The sequence below is a fragment of the Anolis carolinensis genome, chromosome 3 (assembly GCF_035594765.1).
Source record: "Anolis carolinensis isolate JA03-04 chromosome 3, rAnoCar3.1.pri, whole genome shotgun sequence".
In the NCBI taxonomy this organism is placed as follows: Eukaryota; Metazoa; Chordata; class Lepidosauria; order Squamata; family Dactyloidae; genus Anolis; species Anolis carolinensis.
Genome location: NC_085843.1, coordinates 255851422 through 255875219, shown reverse-complemented (window position 1 = coordinate 255875219; position 23798 = coordinate 255851422). Strand labels below are relative to the sequence as shown.

General features: G+C 41.1%; 1 protein-coding gene across 4 annotated transcripts in view; it reads left to right on the top strand.

The window, feature by feature from the left end:
• LOC100558430 (phospholipid scramblase family member 5) overlaps positions 1 to 21158 on the top strand; it is a 50716-nt gene extending 29558 nt beyond the window's left edge. For 3 of the 4 annotated variants that reach the window (XM_008120063.3, XM_062976652.1, XM_062976651.1), the window contains 8 exons: positions 937 to 981; positions 3504 to 3655; positions 15166 to 15208; positions 16463 to 16683; positions 17654 to 17815; positions 18960 to 19121; positions 20864 to 20946; positions 21034 to 21158. In XM_008120063.3, the coding sequence (XP_008118270.1) occupies positions 954 to 981; positions 3504 to 3655; positions 15166 to 15208; positions 16463 to 16683; positions 17654 to 17815; positions 18960 to 19121; positions 20864 to 20902 (807 nt within the window). In that variant the 5' untranslated portion in view covers positions 937 to 953 and the 3' untranslated portion in view covers positions 20903 to 20946; positions 21034 to 21158. Of the gene's footprint in view, positions 1 to 936; positions 982 to 3503; positions 3656 to 15165; positions 15209 to 16462; positions 16684 to 17653; positions 17816 to 18959; positions 19122 to 20848; positions 20947 to 21033 lie in introns of all 4 variants that reach the window. The other variant, XR_010004741.1, reaches the window with a different exon arrangement.
• Positions 21159 to 23798: the final 2640 nt, after the last annotated feature.

Here is a 23798-nt window from a genome sequence, read left to right as displayed (position 1 = left end):
GTGGAAAATAGCTGAAACAGTTCCCCAACACAACACTGTAACAAATGCATACAATAATACACACCACCCTCCAAGATGCCTTGAATTTCCATGAATATTTAGTGCACCTGCTGCTTCATTTTCTGTAGCTTAAGTCTGACTGACAGAGAAGACTTCACTGTGCCTTCTTTTTCTTCCTCCTTCAGAAATGACACTAGCACTTGCCCAATAAAACTTCATGGCATTTCATGTAACACAGGTTTTGGCAAGAACAGGACTGTGAGGTAAAGTGATACTGGAGAGCAGATGAAATATTTATGACTCCGTTATACATTTTTTAAAAGCTAGATAGAAATTCAAAGGGATTCCTCCTTCTTCCTGTGGTCTCGGGCTTTGAAGGAAAGCTGTGGCTGCAATGATAAATTAAGATCAAAAATATGATTACATGATAGAATAGCTTCACTCACATTCAAATAATGGGGAAAGGCCTCTTTGAAAAGCATAGCAGCAGAAAGGACAACTCCATGGTTACAATCAAATTATAAAAATCTTCTGTCATGTAGGGGGTTTCTCCAAATGGGATATCCAATCCCCTAAAATCTTGAAAAAGTGTGCAAAGCCATGAGAACATGATCAGGGGAGGAAGAGACAGGCAGAAAAAATCATGGCTGCTTGGGGTTTGTGTGACATTAAAGATTATGGATGAGAGATGATCAGAAATTGCAATATTAAGAATGAAATGTCTGTAGATGATAAAGATCCATACTTCATATGCACAGTGCTATACTGAATACATCCTACTAAAACTAGTGAATGATGGATGAGATGCTGAAAAAGAAAGCTCAAGAATACATTTTGCTACACGATAGGATGAAGAGAAGCCCTATATGTTGTTGCTGTTGCTGTGGTTGCCATTGTCAGTTTTGTACATTACTCATTATTCTGATCTCTTAATAGGCTATTGATGACCAACCATGGAATCACGAGATCAGACACAGAAAGGTGAGTTAAATAAGTGCCATGTTATTTGACCGATATTCTACTTAAGATAATTGGACCTGAAAGGACCAAGAGCGAACAGCAACCTAATGTGGGTCCAGTTGAGACCAGATGATAGACTACCTCCTCAGCCTTGCCTTGAGTGAAGAATCTGAGCCTCTAGGATAAATTAATAGTTTGGTTGCTCCCCAACTGGCCATTTACTAGAAATTAAATCCACATCCCAAGATCTTATAAGTGAGAGTAAAATCCCCAGGTCAGCCTTAGGCATAGACTCCTTCCCCACCTCCAGGTTATGGGACCTGCATTGGCTTTTCTAGAGCCCATCCATCATCAAAAGAGATGCTAAGGTGTACACCAAACTCTTAAATTCTACTCAAAAGTCTATCAGACACAGTATGGGGTAGGCAAAAAAAATCAGGTAAAGAGAAGAAAATTTCTACCTGACCCCAGAGCCAGCATAGAACTCATACTGCAGAGTGGGCCATATTGTGATAATCTAAACACGCATGTGATGGGGCAACTAGGGAGAGGATCAGAATGAGCTCATTGCCCCAAAAGAAACATTCACTGGAGGTAGAGATATTATTTCAGGGACATTTACCACTACCTCTCATAGTCACATGATGTGCACATTTCTGATCTTATGCAGATTTCTGCATGACTCCAGATGTTAGAATAAATTTTTATGCACTTTCATGCACTTTTGACCTGATTGCCCCCATTTCATACACTGATGGTGATGTTCGTTTTTATTACCTTCCCTATCTGTCATCAATGTTGTTTTTGTATTTTGTGTTTTTAATTTGCTTATTATATCTGACTGTTATGTGGATATTGTTTTTACCTACTTACATTGGTTTTAACGGTCATATTTGTTTGGTTTTGTGCTTGGCCCCATGTTAGCCCTTTGGGGAGATGGTGGCGGGATAGAAGAATAAAGTATTATTATTATTATTATTATTATTATTATTATTATTATTATTATTAACATAGGAATAGAGTGCATGATGGAGCCTCTGGTAGCTCAGTGTGTTAAAGCGCTAAGTTGCTGAACTTGCAGACCGAAAGGTCCCAGGTTCAAACCCGGGGAGCAGAATGAGCGCCCGCTGTTAGCTCCAGCTTCTACCAACCTAGCAGTTCGAAAACATGCAAATGTGAGTAGATCAATAGGTACCGCTCCAGTGGGAAGGTAACGGCGTTCCATGCAGTCATGCTGGCCACATGACCTTGGAGGTGTCTATGGACAATGCCGGCTCTTCAGCTTATAAATGGAGATGAGCACCAACCCCCAGAGTCAGACACGACTGGACTTAAATCAGGGAAAACCTTTACCTTTTACCTAGAGTGCATGCTATTTTGATGACCCTGTAACATTGTAATTAATCACAAAATCACAGAGGGAAGGGATGAGGGTCATGATGTCATGCCCGCTGCTCAATGCAGGAATCTAGTTAAAGCATCCCACAGCAAGAAACTGTCCCACCACGTTTTGGAGATTTCCAGAGAAGGAGACCATACCACACTTCTAAACAATTAGTTCCATTTTTGAACTACTCTTTCTATCAAGAAATTCCTTCTAATGTTCCATAAAAATCTATTCTCCTGTAATTTTAAACTATCAGGCCCCTTCTACACTGTCCTTATATCCCAGGATATTGTGTCAAAAGCGAATTGAGAACATACTGCAAGCTTCTGGTGTGAGAGAATCGGCTGTCTACAAAGACGTTACCCAGGGGACGCCCTGATGTGTTACCATCCTGCTGGGAGACTTCTCTCATTTCCTCACATTGGAAGCTAGGGCTGATAGACAGGAGCTCACCCCGAATCACAGATTCGAACTGCCAACCTTAGGTCAGCAGTTCAGCCAGTATAAGGGTTTAATCCATTGCACCACCACAGCCACATCCCATGATCTGATCCCAGGTTATCTGCTTTGAACTGGATTGTATGAGTCTCCACTGTCAAATAATCTGGGATAATCAGATAATATGGGATCAGATCCTGGGATATAGGGCAGTGTAGAAGGGGCCTTGGATGATATAATCTGCTTTATATAATCCATATTAACTGCTTTGAACTGGATTATATGATAATGTAGATTCATATAATCCAGTTCAAAGCAGCTAATGTGGTTTATCTGATTTGATAATCTCGGTTATATGGCAGTGTAGGAGGGGCCTTACCCTCTGAGGTATCAGAAAACTCTCTCTGCTCTCAGCTCTTTGCTCTCTATGGCCCCTTCTACACTGTCATATAACCCAGATTATCAAAGCAGATAAACCACATTATCTGCTTTGAACTGGATTATTTGAGTCTATGCTGCCATATAATCCAATTCAAAACAGATAATCTGGATTTTATATGGCAGTTTAAATGGGGCATGAGACGTTCTTTGAGATGTTTCAAGTGTGCAATAATGACCCTTGGATAGAATCCAGAAGCACTCCGCTTGAGACCTCCTTTTAGTTTGAAGCAACAGCAATTAATGATGACTCTTTCATTATTAACACTGTTTCATGCAGATACCTTAGGACCGGTCTACAAAACTATACAAGAGCCTCTTCCCGGTTCTCCAGACCCTCCAGATCTAGCCAAACTTTCAGAAACAGCCATCACCTGGAAACCAGCCCAGCCTCCTGGTACTTTGCCTCCTGGTTTGGAATCCTTAAAACAGGTCATTTTCTCTTTTCAGATGCTTACCTTAAGGAGGTATAAGATTTTCTATAAGACACTTCCTTAAATATGCTTTGAACCAAATAATTTGATGTTTCTTTCTTGTAATTCTGTAAAATGTATCCATGGTTTTTAAAAACAATCACCCTGGGATTACCAAAGATGATTTTGATTCTCCTTCTTCCAATTGATTTCTTTGATTGAAACCACTTTTCTACAGAAAAACAGAAGAATTTCAGATGATGCTTCCATCACACTCCTTGAGGGAGTTATAAATTACTCTTTCTAGAGCTGGAGATTTTAAAATAGCCCTTTCCCACTTGGTGTCATCCAGTTAAGATGATCAGAGATGAGAGACCATTGCATCTGAAATATAAAACATAGGTAGACAGCAGATAATAAGGATGGTGTATACCTATTGCTTCCCTGCGTACGAAGGTTTCTGAAGCAATATACAACAAAAAAGAATTTTTAAACCAAACTTTGAAATACAGGGAGTTTCAAAAATATGGGCCCTATTTGGAGCATGTATATTAAAATAGTCTTATAGGATTATTTTAAAAATCATTAAATATGATTTTAAAACAGACAATTAAACAAATTAGGTTTCAGTGTGTTTATAATATTCACACAGGCATCTGTTATATTTCCATGCCTTTGGAGCCCAAAATTCGTTATAGGGAAATGGGGGATTTCTTGCTCCAGAGCAGAGATGGGTATGTTCAGCAGGGGCAAGAAGTATTTTTCACACAACTCCTCTCTACCTCCAGTGGGTAGCATCACAGTGCCAAAACAAAACTTAAAGTGTCACTTCTGTTTTATAGATTTGTTTGGGCTCAGGTTTTGTCCCCTATACTTGTCCTCCTCTGCTTTTTTTTTTTTTTTTTTTTTTTTGTGGGTGGGAAGTCAGAAGGCTGGGATAGTGGGGGCAAAAATCAATGTTTGCAATTTGTTGAAGTTTTGGGATGTTTTAAAAGCTATCCAGGTGCAAAATCAGAATGATTTCCCCCCAAAAAATGACCTGACATCTTCTGGGGCCCCTCAAGAGGTGCAAAGCAGGGTATTGCAGGCTTATGCATCTTTTCTCTGCCTTAATCTGAAGTCATAAACAGTTTAAGCCTCCTTTGGTTCACTCCCAAGGCATGGAAGAATAGACTGCCCCAAATACCCTATGGACTGGAATAGATTTAAAGGCAAATACAGTAGAGTCTCACTTATCCAAGCTAAACGGGCCGGCAGAAGCTTGGATAAGCAAATATCTTGGATAATAAAGAGGGATTAAGGAAAAGCCTATTAAACATAAAATTAGGTTATGATTTTACAAATTAAGCACCAAAACTTCATGTTATATAACAAATTTGACAGAAAAAGTAGTTCAATACGCAGGAATGTTATGTTGTAATTACTGTATTTACGAATTTAGCACCAAAATATCATGATATATTGAAAACATTGACTACAAAAATGGCTTGGATTATCCAGAGGCTTGGATAAGCGAGGCTTGGATAAGTGAGACTCTACTGTATTCTGAATTCTTACTAGATTGTTGCCAACTGAACACCTTCACAGCTACAACAGCATGATGCTTTTTTTCTATCCTTCTTCCTCTGAAGTAGCTTTTCTAAGCCTCTAACCTAGTGAAAAATTATAGTGAACATATGCGTTTATCTGTGACTTTGGCATATGTTGGTATTCCAGATCCTTATTATTGCCTAATAAGAATAGCATTCAGATATATTCTCCTGGGAGACTATTGCAATCAGCTCGAGGTGGATCAGAGGTCATTGCATGGTGTTTTAGAGACATACATGGTTTTAGGGAACCACCTTTCTTTTTGTTCTGTTGCTGTTGTCTTGGTTTTTTCACAAAGGGCCTGCTTATTTCCATCTGATATTCTGCTGCAGGCTTAGAGTTGTCGAGTGAAAGAAAAAGAAGCTAGCTTTGAGGATTTTCTAAAAACTTCAACTTTTGATTTATAGCTGGACCAAACTCTAGTGAAATCAGATCTAAATTATGAAGCCTTAGAACTCCTGTCACATCATCGTTTCACTCAGATCTAAGACTTCTTGCCTTCGAATATCATAGATGATCAAACACTCCCAAATACTCTGTGGAAATTGTTAATAGAAAGCCTGTTTCAAAACAAGGGCAAAGCTCCTTCACAAAGCAAGGAGGGGGTTTTCTGTGCATGTGTGCTTTTGTCTTTTTGAGAATTGAACTTGGGAGTTTGCTTCAATTTTATTCCTGCCTTTTCTGTACCTCGAAACAGAGAAGAAACTTCTATGAAGTCAAAAGGCCTAACCTGAATATTTCCAAAAGTGATTGTGGGAATGGTGTTATTGAGAGAAATGTTTCTGTTCTTTGTATTCATGTTTTTGTTTCTAATGGTGTTTCCTCCTGAGTGATGCATGTCTGTAAATACAAACATATAAAGACATACACTGAATTTTCTACCTGAGCTAAAACTTTGTATTTCTGAATACTCAGCTATTCAAGTCATAAAAGTACTGTATATGGGGCTACAATGTGATAGCAAGCAATCATATGCTTTCTAAACTAAACTTTTGAAATATTTGAGTTCATGAGGTACCAAAGCCATAAACTCGATCTTTCATGAAATAGAAATTTCTCATTGATGATTTGTTTCTAATACTCTAATGATAGGGAGTATAATATTAGCTTTTTTTCACTCAGAGTTGAAATTCATATTATTCTGGAATGCCAGTGTTGAAAGATATCTTGTAGTGCCTTAGATACTAACTGAGAGAACTGAGTTGGTAGCATAAGGTTTCACAGAATAAGAGACTAATAATCTGAGCCTCCTCTCCTACCACAATTGTCTTCCCTTTAAATGTTATTCAAACATGATTGCTTTCCCTTCCTATCATTTGTTTAGAACCATTGTGGGATTGCAGTGCCTAAACATACACACACATGGTGTAATACCATTGTAGCACTTCAGCGTCATTACAGCATTGTAACTGGGCTCCTCATAGACTGTAATCCAATCCCAGAGATGATGTGAGGGCTTCACAGTCCGCCGTGCCTCTCACATCCCCAGTCTCCAGAGCTTCCCCTGAGACTCAGGACACATCTACATGGACCACAAGCAGTTATTCTGATCTGGAATTGAATACTTTGGATCAGTGTTGCCATGATCTCAGAGTCAGCTGGATTGGGGGTTGGCAGGTGCCTGCTTTGCATGTCCCCGAGTCAGCCCAGTACCTGGACAACAGCCACATATCCTAGCATCGCTTGAACCAGTTGCTTCTGGACTACCACCATTAATTTGCTTACATAATTCTGGACCATGTGGTGCCCATTGGGCACAAAAATGATGCTGGTTGCATCTTAGTGCCTCCAATGATGATAGAGTGACAAAGCACTGCAAGAAAGGGGAAGAAGGAAAAGAGATCCTCTGAAGATTCCAGCCACAGATGCAGATGAAATGTTGGGAGAAAATGCGGCTAGAACACGGCCATACAGAGTGGAAACCATACAACACCTCAAAGGAGAAATTGATCTCTCCCTCCCTCTCTTCTTTGATCCTCTTGTTGCTCCGGTTAGCTTCATTCCAGGTGCTTAGTGATGAACATCTCCATTTTCATGCCCCCTGGGCATTACAAAGACCCAATCAACAGCTGCCATCCCCTGTCCCTGGGCTACCTGATCCTGGGGAAAGCAGTATGGCACTGGAAATAGCCACAGCTGTTTCCAGAATAAGAAGCAGATCAGCTGTTTATTCTGGCCCAAAATACACGAGAGCTCCAGAGTTCCCATGACTTTTTGAAATGAGGAACAAGGCTGCATTAAGTAGCAAATGGACCCCCATGTATTGTGTGGCCACCAGAGAGTTCATTCACCCCCAAACTGACTCATTTGGCCCATGTAGATGGGCCCTCAGAGCAAAAGGCCAGAATTGAGTGCCATCCTCTGAGAGCTGCCAGCACCGCCATTCATATTGTTATGTTTACCCGCTGAAAGCACTATACTGACCCAAAATTGAAGTAAAAATACCATTGAGATTTCACATAGGAAATCATTGTACAATATAAGTGGGAAAGGAGCTCATTAATGGATTTTTCAGCTAGAAAAAAGAATTGCTTTTAAAACTATCTTCCACTAGACAACAATTGCAGAATGAAGATATCATGCAGTATATTCCCAAAGGTTCTTTTACCATGATGCAGTTTACTTGCCTCGTGTGTTCAGGCCCTAGGTGTACTTCTTCAGAGTTGAACTTTGTTAAATTAAAGTTGTATCCACATCAGAATGTAGTGATTTTGTATATATCCTCAACTGTATTGTGTCAAAGACATGACCAGTTGATCTATCATGATGCTTGAAATCGTTTTATATTCCAATGCTGTTATGATTGAGCCTCATGGCTCTGTTACTGACAGACGTGGGCGTAAGACTCCTCGAGAGTCAGATACTCTCGAGGAGCGAGAGAGAAAAAGACTGCGAGACATATTTGCAGCACCATCTGACGAAGAGTCTTTCGAGGGGTTTACGGAGAGAATGGAGGAGGGGCTGGTTAGCTCAGAGGAGGATGAGATGGATTGGACTCGGGTAAGGGAGGAATTGGGTGCCACTGGCCATGATGGGACAGAAGATGAATGGGGACCTTCAGGATTAGACCCATGGCTTAGCTGGAGGGATGGGACGGGATCCACAGCTGGAGATGCTGTTGGGCGTAGTCAGAGGTGTTCCAGCTCTGACGAGGAAAGTGATGAGGAAACGCCCGGGTTAAGGAGGACAGCTGACAGTGATGAGGATTTGTAACTGGCATAAAATGGGGCTTGGGAGCAATTGCAAATTGCGTTGGGCAAGGTAATCTGGACAAACGCTTGGGATCTGTGTGTGTGGGACGCTTTCCTGAAGACTGGTGTGTTTTCCTGTGCTGAGACGTAAGTGGTTTTGGAATTCAGGGTCAGACGGTGGGAGGAATTGTGTGGGCATTTGTTTGTGCAAACCTGTGCTTACTCTTATTAGCTTGACCTTCCGTCGTCTTCTTGACGGACGCCATCTCCTGCTTTGAGAACTCGGACTGAACTGACCACGGCTTGTCTTCCCCCCTTCTTGGACTTGGAAAAACTACAAACGTCTGCTTCTGGCTTTGATCTACGGAACGGAACTGGTCTACTCTACTGCTACAATCCTTGGCTGATCTGCTCGTGTTGGAAATCCTGTCTGCTGTGTGTGTGTGGGAGCGACGCAAGTTACTCTAAGCACAGTGTTGGCAGCAGAGAGGAATCTGCTGCCAATTAGTTGCATTCTTTGTATCTTTTGTTCCTTGGCTTTCGTTTTGTTTATACCCAGGCTGAAGCAAGCAGTTTGTTTTTACCCGGATTAAACTCCGGTTTAATCCGGTTTATCTTTTGAACATTTACTTTTGTCCCTTTTTGCTCCTAAAGGCAAATACTGCCTGGCCCTTGTGTTTTACGGGCATTTTTTGAGTTCTGTAATCTAATAAACTCTGTTACTTTGAATCTTGTGGCGTTCTGTCCTTGACAGATTGCCCAACGCCCATAAAAAGTTTATTGCAGCAATAAACCCGTCAGGAAGACGATGGATGAGTTAAGGGCCAGATTTGACCAATTGCAAACGGCTTTTACCGTTAGCCAAACAGCTCATGCTGTGAAAGGACATGTTTTGACTCCTGAACGCTTTGACGGAACCAGGTGCAAGTTGCCAACCTTTTTGGCACAAGTGGAGCTTTATTTTTCTCAGCTCAGTGCTCATGCTTTTCCTACAGACACTAGCAAGGTGGCCTTTATTTTGAGTTTGTTGACCGGTCCCGCAGGACAATGGGCCACTAATTTAATTTTGGGAAATGACCCAGTCAAAGACAATTTGAATAATTTCAAAAAGTTGTTAACTGATACTTTTGGGGATCCTCTCCGCACGGAGAACGCTGGGTGGGCTCTATATCGGTTGAAACAGGGAAAGGGGACTGTTTTGGATTACTTAAATAAGTTTAACCTGTATCGCCACCAGCTGGATTGGGGGGAAAATGCATTCATGCTTTTATTTACTGCCGGGTTAAGTGATATGCTCCAGGATGAATTAGCACGCTTGGAGCCGGCTGAAAGTTGGGACGCCTTAGTGGCTAAGGTGCTGCGTTTAGACGCAAGGTTCGAGGCTCGTAAACACTCAAAAGCAATGTGTGCGCCACCCATGCATGTAACCAGGGCACCTGTGGTGATGGGGGAAGAGCCTATGGAGCTTGGGGTTTTTAAAAAGCTGTCTACAGAGGAAAAGAGCCGTAGGAGGCAGCTGGGCTTGTGTTTGTACTGTGGGAATGCTGGGCATTTTGCCAAAGATTGTAATGTGAAACCTTCCCAGCTTTCGGGAAAAGGCCAGCCCTAGTGCGACGTGAGTCCAACGCACTAGGGCTCCTCAAGCAGTCAACTGAGGGGAGGAAGCATGTTTTCGTACCCATTACATTATCTGTTGGGGGAAGGGAACTTGTTTCTACTTTGGCACTGCTGGACTCAGGGGCTACGGTCTCTTATGTAGATATTGAGTTTGCTAAGAAGCATGGCATTCCTAGAGTGCGCAAGGCATGCGACGTGTGGGTGGAAGGAGCAGATGGGAGACTGCTGGAGACTGGGGTGGTTAACCATGAAACCTCAGCAGTAATGTGGGAGGTGCAGGGAGTAACGGGAACGTTTGTGTGGGATATTACGAGCTTGCCTAGATATGATGTGATCCTGGGGATGGATTGGCTAGCTGTAGTAAACCCACAAGTAGATTGGGCGACACGTAAAGTGATCTTAAAGAGGCAGGATTGTTGCACTCTAAATGTTACTCATTCTGATATGGAGGGAGTGCCTGCTGAGTATGGGGAGTTCTCTGATGTATTTTGTAAAAGAGAAGCGGACAAATTACCACCGCACAGGCCATATGATTGCGCCATCAAGTTGGCAGAAGGTGCGAAATTGCCAGCAGGGAGGCTGTATGCCTTGACTGTACCGGAAAGGCAAGCTTTGCGGGAGTTTCTAGATGAAAATTTAGCCAAGGGGTTTATTCGCCCATCTAGTTCTCCAACTGCGGCACCAGTATTCTTTGTAGCCAAAAAGACTGGGGAACTTAGGCTGGTCTGCGACTATCGGATCCTAAACAAATACACCATTCGGGATAGGTACCCGCTCCCTTTAATCTCGGAACTGTTATCAAGGGTGCAAGGGGCTAAGGTCTTTACCAAGCTTGACCTGCGGGGGGCCTATAACTTAATCCGTATACGGGAAGGGGATGAATGGAAGACGGCATTTAACACGTGTTTCGGATGCCACGAGTTCCGAGTCATGCCTTTTGGGCTTTGTAATGCTCCTGTGGTCTTCCAGAGGTTCATGAACGATGTGTTCAGGGACCTAATTGACCAATTTTTAGTGATTTATTTGGATGATATCTTGATTTTTTCTAAGGACGAGAAAGAACATCGTCAACATGTCAAGCAGGTTCTGCACCGACTGCGGGCTAATGGGCTTTTCGCCAAGGCTTCCAAGTGCGTCTTTCATGTGCCTGAAGTGGAGTTCCTAGGTCATGTAGTGTCAGGTAGGGAACTTAAAATGGACCCACATAAGGTTGACGCCGTCAACTCATGGCAGGAGCTGAAGACTAAGAAGGATGTACAAAGGTTCTTAGGTTTCGCTAATTACTACCGGGAGTTTATTCCGAATTTTGCAAAGCTCACGGTACCTTTGACGCAGCTCCTGCGCAAGAAACAGCCATTTGTGTGGGGGCGGGAAGCTCACGAGGCGTTTCTACAACTTAAGTCTAGTTTTCAATCGGATAACATACTAACCCATCCTGATGTTGACAAACCGTTCGTGGTAGAAGCGGACGCTTCTAGCTACGCGTTGGGGGCTGTATTGTCTCAGAAGGATTCCTCAGGGACCTTGCGTCCCTGTGGATTTTACTCGCGGCAACTAACACCCTTCGAGCAGAACTATACCATATGGGAGAAGGAGTTGTTGGCGATTAAGGTGGCGTTTGAGGTGTGGCGGCACTGGCTTGAAGGGGCACGGCACCAGATCGTGGTCAGATCTGATCACAAGAACTTAGAGCACTTGCAAACAGCAAAGAAGTTAAACCAGCGTCAAATCCGATGGGCTTTGTTTTTCTCCAGGTTTAACTTCAAGGTGCAGTTCGTGGAGGGGAAGGCAAACTTGCGGGCCGATGCTTTATCCCGCAAGCCGGAGTTTAAGACCAATGAGCAGGTAGTATGTCAGACCATCTTGCCTACTGCCTCTCTGTGTGTTGTAGATAATGAGCTCGGGTTACATGACCAGATCCTTGAGGCTCAGAGGGATGATGTGTGGACACAGGAGCAACTGATGCTGCTCTCAGCAGGTAACCGTACCATACTGCCGCATCTACAAGATCAAGACGGAGTATTGGTACGCAGGGGGCAGGTCTACGTACCAGTGGGGGCCCTCAGGTTGGAGGTGATTAGAGCCCACCATGACGAACCCATGGCTGGGCACTTTGGCAGGTTCAAGACCGTACAGCTTATCACCAGGAGCTACTGGTGGCCAAAGATGCGGCAAGACATTCTGCGCTTTTGTGACAGCTGCGCCGTTTGTCAGCAGAGTAAGACGCCTGTTGGGCGCCCTAGAGGGTTGTTGTCGTCTCTACCTGTTCCGGAGAGGCCATGGCAAATCATTTCCATGGATTTTATTTCAGATTTGCCTAAGTCTGGGGGTTATACTTGTATTTGGGTGGTGGTGGATTTATTTAGTAAACTGGCTCATTTTATTCCTTGTTCAACCATTCCGGCGGCCCCTACGTTGGCCTTACTATTTACTAAGCACATCTATCGTTTGCACGGAGCACCCGAGGTGATTATTTCAGATAGGGCTCCGCAATTTGTGTCACGCTTTTGGAAACACTTCCATGAGTGCTTGGGGACTAAGTTAAACGTTTCTTCAGCCTTTCATCCGCAAACGGATGGACAGTCGGAACGGGTTAATGGGCTCTTAGAGCAGTATTTGCGTTGTTTTTGTTTAGATCAACCCACGGCTTGGGTGAAGTGGTTACCGGTGGCGGAATTCGCTTACAACAATGCGGTGCACACGTCTAGTCAGCATACGCCATTTGAGCTAACTTATGGTTTTCACCCACGGGGAGGTGTGGCGCCGTCGACCAATGTGGTCTCTTCGGACCCTGTGTACCGCTCTTCGGAAATGGCTGCATTGCATGATGTTGCCCGTCGCTTACTGTTGGAAGCTAAGGCAACGCAGAAGACTCAGGCTGACCGCCACAGGCAGGCAGGGGAGGAGTTGGAAGAAGGGGATTTGGTGTGGTTATCTTCCAAACATATTAAACAGGCTGGGGGAAAGTTTGCGCCTCGGTATTTGGGTCCCTTTCCTATCGTTAAAAAGATTTCTTCCGTTGCGTTTCGTTTGCGTTTACCGTCTAGTTTAAAGGTCCATCCAGTCTTTCATCGTTCGCTGTTGAAACTTGATACCTCTAGTCGTCGTGGTGCTATAGCGGAGGGTATCACTGCCACTTCTCCGCCATCGGGGGAGGAGGCCTTTGTGAGAGGGGATAGTGTTATGATTGAGCCTCATGGCTCTGTTACTGATAGACGTGGGCGTAAGACTCCTCGAGAGTCAGATACTCTCGAGGAGCGAGAGAGAAAAAGACTGCGAGACATATTTGCAGCACCATCTGACGAAGAGTCTTTCGAGGGGTTTACGGAGAGAATGGAGGAGGGGCTGGTTAGCTCAGAGGAGGATGAGATGGATTGGACTCGGGTAAGGGAGGAATTGGGTGCCACTGGCCATGATGGGACAGAAGATGAATGGGGACCTTCAGGATTAGACCCATGGCTTAGCTGGAGGGATGGGACGGGATCCACAGCTGGAGATGCTGTTGGGCGTAGTCAGAGGTGTTCCAGCTCTGACGAGGAAAGTGATGAGGAAACGCCCGGGTTAAGGAGGACAGCTGACAGTGATGAGGATTTGTAACTGGCATAAAATGGGGCTTGGGAGCAATTGCAAATTGCGTTGGGCAAGGTAATCTGGACAAACGCTTGGGATCTGTGTGTGTGGGACGCTTTCCTGAAGACTGGTGTGTTTTCCTGTGCTGAGACGTAAGTGGTTTTGGAATTCAGGGTCAGACGGCGGGAGGAATTGTGTGGGCATTTGTTTGTGCAAACCTGTGCTTACTCTTATTAGCTTGACCTTCCGTCGTCTTCTTGACGGACGCCATCTCCTGCTTTGAGAACTCGGACTGAACTGACCACGGCTTGTCTTCCCCCCTTCTTGGACTTGGAAAAACTACAAACGTCTGCTTCTGGCTTTGATCTACGGAACGGAACTGGTCTACTCTACTGCTACAATCCTTGGCTGATCTGCTCGTGTTGGAAATCCTGTCTGCTGTGTGTGTGTGGGAGCGACGCAAGTTACTCTAAGCACAGTGTTGGCAGCAGAGAGGAATCTGCTGCCAATTAGTTGCATTCTTTGTATCTTTTGTTCCTTGGCTTTCGTTTTGTTTATACCCAGGCTGAAGCAAGCAGTTTGTTTTTACCCGGATTAAACTCCGGTTTAATCCGGTTTATCTTTTGAACATTTACTTTTGTCCCTTTTTGCTCCTAAAGGCAAATACTGCCTGGCCCTTGTGTTTTACGGGCATTTTTTGAGTTCTGTAATCTAATAAACTCTGTTACTTTGAATCTTGTGGCGTTCTGTCCTTGACAAATGCAGCAGAACAGAGTGAATGCTATTGGTATATCAGTGCTGAATCGATACAGAGCTGTGAATGGCAATGGCACTGCAATATAAAGTACAGCATGTATCAGATTGCCCATGGAAGATTCAGTTTGAAACCAGGCTTGGTTATTCAAATCTGGGCCAAATTTGATCCATATTGATCCATATAAATCCAAATGAGATATAAACAGAGATTGAGAAATCCAGATCACAAATCAACTTGAATTAGGAAAACAAAATGTCATATCTAACAACATGTTTTCCAGATGTGAGCATGATAGTTTTTCCCGCAGTAGATCCTAAAGAAAAGGTCAATTCAACCAAATTGCATGCAGGGCTCTTTTATGCTAGACATCTGTAAATTTTGTCAAGATTGGGTGAAGAAGTTGAAATCTGCTGCCAGCAGGGCATTTGGTACCTTTATTCTTGCCATATAGAGGATCCCTAGCTGACTGGCTGCTGGAATATTTCTGCTCTTGTTTAGATTCTAAACTTTAGAGGAAGTCTATTGAGTGTTGTTTCCTAATGTATTAGGGCAGGCTGTGGTGCGGCAATGTCCCCTGTTCCCCTTCCTATCATGAAGGCAGATAACACACAGGAGAATGTATTGAGGTGCATTATTAATATTTTACCATGTACTCTGTACCTTATTGATACTCTGCCATGTTATCCAACAATCCAACCGATCAGGTCACAGTTATAGTCAAGAGGAAGATCTCAAAATATCTTCATCTTTCAATAATTATTCCATAAACTTTATATTGTCTTATTTTTTTTCATTTCTGAACAGTTGGACCAGATAATTATTCATCAGCAAGTGGAGCTTCTGCAAGGTATTTCATGTTCAAATCCAGACAGTAATTTATAAATGGTTGAATGTGTCTGTTTTTAGTCCTTCACATGCAAACACAATTTCTGTATAAATCTGCATTTTAAATAAAAACTATGCAAAATCATTTTAAATTCATATTTTATAAGCTGGCATTTTCAGATATTTTCATTCAAAATGTATCTTTAAAACTATATTTTTTTCAAAAGGTTTTAAGCATTTGAACACAAGAGACCTCATCACACTAAAGTTTGAATCCACTTTAAATCCACTTTAGAGAAGGGCCTTTAAACAGCTCAGCCTCACCAAACTACAAACACCAGAATTCTGCAGGAGGCAGGAGCTGGATTTAAAGTGGATCCATGCTCTGGTGTGATGGGGCAATAAGAATGCATTTACACTATGAGGTTGTAGCAGTCTGATGACACTTTCATCACATAACTAATTGATAATTTAGGACTTTCCAGAAGAAAATTCAAACAGCAATCACAAGATTCCCTGGGATACAGACATTGAAATTAAATTATTATAACAGTATAATGTAGATATACTCTTACTAACTGGGTGGATTGATAAATTCTGGTTCACTCATTAGTCCAGTGGCTACAGATCAGATTAGTTAGTGTTGAATCAAATATTGAAGAATCATTAGCTTAAGTCTAAAATACCCTTCAAAATCATAGAAGCGATCCATATGCAACCCTTTCACATTACACATTTCTAGTGCTCTGATTCAACTTTATTTGCCATGGTTCTATTCTATGGAATTTGGGGATTTATTCCTTCATAAGAATTATAAATGATTGCTCCTAAACTAAAAACATTAGAATTACATTGAATAAAACAATGACAGTTACAATAGAATCACAGAGCTATAATTACGTATTATGAAAGCCCCCTGAAAATAGCCTGAATTCTGTTTGCTAGTCTCCACTGAGTGAACATTTTGAATTAATTGTGTAATAGATAAACACGGTGATGAATAAATCTATTCTAGTTAGGCTTGACGATAATATTTAGATCTTTATTTCAATGAAAAAGAATTTACTGCATGCTTCATCCTTTTAACAAAATCATTGTGTTTCATATGTAGCAGTTTCTACTATTATTTACAATGTAGACTTCTGAGAGGAGTAGCCTTGGATCTAAATACAAATGTAGCACGACTCAGAATGGCCATGTGATATAGATAAAATAAACAGTTGCCAACTAATTATTACAACACCAAATGTATTTCCCAATGTTTGTCTTTCCTTAGTTATACTGGGAACTGAAACCTGTAGCAAGTATGAAATAAAAAATTGCATGGGACAAAGAGTTTACTTTGCAGTAGAGGAAAATGGGTGCTTTGATCGCAACTTCTGCTCACCGTTGCGGTCTTTCACCATGAGGATTACAGACAACACTGGTCAAGAGGTGATCACTGTGAACAGACCTTTAAGATGTAATAGCTGCTGGTTTCCATGTTACCTGCAGGAGGTAAGTAAATCCTAGGAGTGGTCCATTTTATCTATTTGTCCAGATATTGGCAGGATTTTACCCGTGGAAATCAATCTAGGTGTGCCCTAAACTGAATGTAATTCAGTGCAGAGATATCGAGTCTGGATTTCAGTTATCCTGAACTGGGTAATGTCATTCTTTTTTTGGATTGCAATGTCTAGAATATAATTCAGTGCAGAGATATCGAGTCTGTGTTTCAGTTATCCTGAACTGAGTAATGTCATTCTTTTTTGGATTTCAATGTCTAGAATGTAATTCAGTGCAGAGATATTGAGTCTGTATTTCAGTTATCCTGAACTGGGTAATGTCATTCTTTTTTGGATTGCAATGTCTAGAATCACCTAGCTTCGAAGATATGTAGTCTAAAAAATAACCTTTTGCCATACCCTTTCTAAATTGTAATGTGGCCATTGTAATATGTAAAATGACTATTGGAGGACTCCTGTTTGAACTACTGGCTATTGTCCTGTGGAGTTCCTCAGGGTTCTGTTTTGGGAAGCAAATGGGAAGAGGGTGGGGGCACAGAGCTGTATTTTCCAAACTCAGTTGCTCCCTTCATGATATTTTAAAGTCTATAAGTTCAGTCCCTCCTGGAGCTTCTAGTTGCATGGAAACTGAACTTATGCAGAGAGATACACGGAATTAGACTGAAGTTCAGAGCATTTCTAAATGAGAGATTTAAAAAACAAACAAACAAACAATGCACTGGATGTCGACAGTGTAGTAAACATGTGTGGTTTTGTACTACACTTCTCAGAATCTACCAACCAAGGGCCATAAATGGCAAGGGCCATAATGACAGTTATGGTCTAAAACAGTAACATGCATTCTGCTTAATATTGTTTATAACATTAACAGAGACCTCTTGCAATTACCTTTCCAAATTATATTTTATCATACTATTTCTTCTTCCTCTACCACTTCTTCCTCCTTTTTTGTCATCCCAAAGGTGGAAGTCCAGTCTCCCCCTGGGACCACAGTTGGCTATGTTGTACAGAAATGGGACCCCCTTTTGCCTAAATTTACTATCAGGAATGAGAGTAATGAGGATGTCTTAAAAATAATAGGCCCTTATGGAACATGTGGCTGCTTTGGAGATGTTGACTTTGAGGTACTTCAGATAACATTCCTTACCATTTGAGATGTCATTGTTTCAATTTCCATTGGATGTCTTAGGCAAGACACTGCTGGACAAGAAATAATTTAAGATGGCATAATTTCTACCACTTCTAGGCCAGGCTTCTCTTCAACACACACACACTATAGCCTCTAAACTCCATTTTTATATTTAAAAAAGCACAATTTTGGTTAATATTTGTCCCAAATCACAGGATACCCCACAAATGGAGAAAACCACAAAAATACCACCCATTTCTAAAACAACTCAGGACCCCAAACACCACTGATTTCCTGTTCAATAATTTTAAAAATAAAGACAGAAAGTGGTTTGATGTCAATTCCTGCCATTGTTTTGAGAAGGACTTGAGAGGCATTTCAGCTTTCTTTGGAAGGGTGATATGGCCTGTGGAATATTTGAGGGGGCTTGGAGCCCCAAGAAATATTATTATATTATATTATATTATATTATATTATATTATATTATAGGTTATACATTACATTATATATTATATATAATGAATATAGAGGATAGAGATTCCAATGAAGAGCATATTAATCAAATCAGTTAACAATCCAATCTGAAGATATGGAGGGCCAACAGTCTTCACTTAGCTAGGGCATGACAATGCAAGCATACTCTGGGATCTAGAAAGACCAACATCCACTAATTGCAGTGAGGCAAAAGTATTTAAACATAGAAGTTTAATACATACACTCAAACACAAATAATGACAGTAAAACATTGTTACATTCACATTAAAAAGAAATAATTAGTTCTTTTCTCAAACATACATAGTGGCTGAATGTAGTTACATGGAACATACACCATACATAACAGTGATATATAATATGCAAAAATAATACAATAATACTCACGGTAAGTTCTTATTCTGGGATCTCCCAGCAATCCTAGACAAATATGTTGTTATCATATGTTAGAATTTAGAAAATAATCAGATGAATCTCTTCTTCCTGGGGCTAGCACATGAACATGTTGAGGAGTAGGAAAATGGTGACTAGGGGACCAATATCACTATCAATAGGTTTAGTCCCATTTATCCAAATATTTGAAGAATGTACTTAATGAATGCTTTTCTACCCTTATATATGATTTTCTCTTTTTTCCCTTTTTGTAGGTAAAATCTTTAACTGATATGTCAACTATTGGCAAGATATCCAAGTATTGGTCTGGATTTGTCAATAACATATTTACCAATACAGCCAACTTTGGTATTCAGGTCCCTGTAGATCTTGATGTAAAAATCAAGGCTGTAATGATTGGTGCTTGCTTTCTCCTAGTAAGTATATGCGCCAAATGAAAAAATCCTTCTATTCTTGATCTCACCCATTATCCACACATTCAGGGTGACATTCTGTACTCACAATAATCTGAGAAAACATTTATCTGAATGTTCTGAATTTCCCACCTCCAAATTCAATCACACTATTTTATGTGCCAAAGTTAGAATAACACTGCTAGGCTGAGAGAAACTGACCTGCTCAGGGCTGTTGAATGAGTTTCTTGATTGTGTTGAACCCAGGTCTCCTTAGATCAAATACTGTAGCTGCTACGGTATACTGGATATTTTTAAATACACACTTCATTCTAAGATACATTCTGAATCTAATGAATCTCACCAATTATTAATAGGTTTCATCAAGTAGGCAGACCATAATGTTCCCTGCAGAGTCATGTCCTCCTTACACCCTTCTAGCTTTCGGACATTAGACCCTGCTGCTGCTGCTACTACTACTCTTTATATGTGGGGAAGAGAGAAAGAGGAGATGCAATTCAGATAGAGAAGAAGCATCTATCTTAGATCAGAGGGGTTAAGAAACAGTGATGTGCTCACAGATGGAACGTACCTTTCTTTCCCTTCCAAAAATAGATACATGCACATATGTCATGCTTATACATTGTAAAGTACTAACAGGGTGTCACTCAAGAACTACAAAGACAAGTATATTTTGACAGCAGCAATTAAATGTCTGAATGTACATATGATGTTACTAATCTGTCTAATCTTCATTTAACATGTATATATTCCAGTTTGAAATATTCTGTTTTTATTCACCATAAATCAGCAATGGCATTCTTGGTTGTTTTACATGCCTCTCACCTTTTCTGATTAGAGCTGCTGGGAGTTGTAGGGGAAAAAAATCTGTCAATGCCATACATTCTCTTTCCTTGCAGTAGACTAGCAGTGGACAAGTCCAGAGTAGGAAGGGAATTTTTCTCCCTGTGCCCACTGGCTCGTTTGAGCACATTGGTAGCAATGCAATGTCACTTCTTGCTGCCATTTTACCTGTTATTCAGATGATTTATTTTGGATTTTGTGGAGGTTGGGGGGCTCCAAGAGTTAGAGAGAAGCAAATTGCCACATGTACAGTTTTATGAATTCTTTAGTGACAAAATGTCATTGTGTTTTAAAAATGGAAAAATTATGAGGGTTTCAGGGGCCACAAAAAGTTATTTAGAAGACGTTAGCATTTGCATTTTAAAGTTAAAAAATAGTCTAATGTTCTATTAGTGTGAGCTAGTTAGACTGTTCCCCCACTAGATAAAAATGTTCTAAAATTTGAAATGTTGAAAATTTATACAGTGAAAGGTGTCATTTGGCTCTAGGGTAAAACCTGTGCATTTTTGCCAGGACTTCTATTATTTGCCAAGAGCTATACACGCTCAATGTGCAATGGTTTCAGAATATTATTTGAAAAGCCTCTCAGCAAGATGTTAAAATAGACCAAGCTACGCTCTCTCTCTGTCTCCACAAAATCAGTTTGATAAACTTGTATAATGACCTAGCTGCTAGCTCACCTTTTCAGTCCAAGTGTGGAAATATTTTCCCCCAATATGTATTCATCCATGATTGCTTCCAGCATGTCTTTGCTCAGAGGCACCAAGCAGAGGAACCACTATATTATAATAATCATAATTTTCATAAGTCTTTGGTGTAATGAAATCCTACAAGTCAGTCCTTTGATATTAATTGTTCCCTCTTTGTATCTTCCTCATCATTCACAGTTTATTTATTTGTAGGACTTAATGTTCTTTGAGAACTCCTTGGATGGATTGTGAAAAGCAAGATGATAGGAACAATAAAATATGCAAACGACATTTCAGTAAGTAAGAATGCAACATAAATTGGTTGCCTTTGCTTTGAAGACTTATACATAAGACACTTCCTAATTCTTTTTCATTTTTTACAGCACTCCCTTGAGCTCTGGATATTCCTTTTAACCTGTACAATCCTATGGGCTTGGCTTTTTTGTACGGGGAGATGAGGTGGGGAGGGCAATGACCATATTTATTAAACTATAACTTGTGTAAATAATTGTTTTTTCTGTTTTAATTGTGAGAATGGATGCTAAATATATAATTTGAATGGAGAGATGGGGAGAAGGAGGGAGGGATGCAGAGTATGCAGTGTTTCTTTGGAGAATTGCAATTCTCTGTGGACTCGTTTGATGTCATTGCGTCAGAAAGCATGAAAGATTAGAGCTAAGATGTGCGGCTTCACTGATGAAAAGTCTTTACTTACAAACCCGTTTGAAGTTTTGGATGTGTTGGCCCCAGCTATTAGTCAGAAGAATAAGGAAAGGGAGGGAAAAGGATGAAGTTTTTTTTAAAAAAAAAATCCCAATAAGCTTTCAGTTTTAGAGTGCAATTAAAACTAACAAAAAAGACTTCATTACTTAGCCACTGGGAAGGCTGAACTAAAATGTCTTTTGGGATGCTGGGAAGGGGGTGGTGGTACTTGTTCTTCAAAATTTTAAAAGAATATTTAGAATCATAGAATAATAGGACTTGGAAGAAACCACACAAGTCATCCAATCCAACCCACTGCCATGGAGGAATAGCATAATCAAAGCAACCTCAACAGATGGTCATCCAATCTCTATTTAAAAGCCTCCAAAGAAGGAGCTTCCACCACACTCTGAGGCAGAGAGTTCCACAGCTGAACAGCTCTTACAGTCAGTCAGGAAGTTCTTCCTAATGTTCAGGTGGAATCTCCTTTCTTGTAATTTGAACCCATTGCTCCAAGCCCTAATTTACAGAGCAGCAGAAAACAAGCCTGCTCCCTCCTTACAACATCCTTTCAAACATTTAAACATGGCCATTATGTCGCCTCTCAACCTTCTCTTCTGCAAGTTAAACATCTCCAGCTCTTTAAGCCCCTCCTCATAGGGCATAGTCTCCAGACCTTGGATCATGGTAGTCACCCTCCTCTGGACATGTTCCAGCTTGTCATTATCTCTCTTAAATTATGTTTCCCAGAACTGGACACAGTATTCCAGGTGAGGTCTGACCAAAGTAGAATAGAGGGGCACCATTACTTCCTTTGATGTAGAACTATACTCCTGTTAATGCAGCCCAAAATCCCATTGTTTTTTTTAAACTATTGAATCACATTATTGTCTCACATTCAACTTGTGATCCACTACGACTCCAAGATTTCTTTCACATTGACTGTTGTCAAGCCAGGTGTCACCCATTCTGAAACTGTGCCTTTCATTTTTTTTTTCTGCCCAAGTGTAGTATCCAACATTTCTCCTTGTTGGCATTCATTCTGTTAGTTTTGGCCTAGTGTCCCATTTAAAATACATAGGCTCAGTGACAGCAATTGTATTTCTTACAATGGGTGATGGATCAGAAGATCTGAACCCAGGCCATATGCCATGCAAGTTCTTTAGTTATCTTCCAACTACACAGGGCAAGACTATGGAAAAATCTCACCATTGGCATTTTTTTTCTGGAAAAAACCACCTTCACACTGTGGGGTAGCCTGCTAGATCTTCTTAACTTGTGCAAGAGGTTTGGCCTTAATCTTGAAATTAGTGAGCCCAGCATTTTATTCATCATTGTTTTGACATGCTACACATTGTTATTACACAAAATTAGTGCCTCTTTTTTTAAAGGCTATGTATGTCTATGTGTACACATACACATAGGGAGAGCAAACAAAAACCTGGCTGATTTATCATAAAGATGCAACATTGGGCATTATCATGTATCCGCCCTGAGTCCTTTTAGGGAAATAGGGTGGAATACAAATTATTATTATTATTATTATTGACACAACGACGTTGTATGACACAGCAAACAAGATAGATATGCTGGATTTCGTTTCACAAAATCACAAGTCGAACACTTCCCAAGTGTCTAGGACTGTGTGATGTATTTTCGGATGATGCGTGCAGATCCCAGTAAGGTGGCCTTTTGCAGTTGGCAGATCGTAATTTTGTCAATGTCTATTGTTTCCAAATGCCGGCTGAGATCTTTTGGCACGGCACCCAGTGTGCCCATCACCACCGGGACCACCTGCACTGGTTTCTGCCAGAGTCTTTGGAGTTCAATCTTGAGGTCCTGATAGCGGCTGAGTTTTTCCTGTTGTTTTTCTTCAATGCGACCGTCACCTGGGATGGCAACATCAATGATCCAAACCTTGTTCTTTTCCACAACTGTGATGTCTGGTGTGTTGTGTTCCAGAACTTTGTCAGTCTGAATTCGGAAGTCCCACAGTATCTTTGCGTGTTCATTTTCCACAACCTTTGCAGGTTTGTGATCCCACCAGTTCTTAACTGCAGGGAGGTGATACTTGAGGCATAGGTTCCAATGAATCATTTGGGCCACATAGTTGTGCCTCTGTTTGTAGTCTGTCTGTGCAATTTTCTTACAGCAGCTGAGGATATGATCAATGGTTTCATCGGTTTCCTTGCACAGTCTGCAAGGGTTATTTATTTATATTTATTTATAATTATATTTATTTATATATATAAATATAATTATAATTATTATTATTATTATTACTATTACTACTACTACTACTATGTTGGACATTTAGATGCATAACAGGACCCTTCTGATGTACATTGGGCACTTCCTATAAACATTGAGCATTCCCCTTGTGCTCTGGCACTTTCTAGCCTGTGTCTACATGGATATCAGTGTGCCTGGCACTGTCGTATACCAG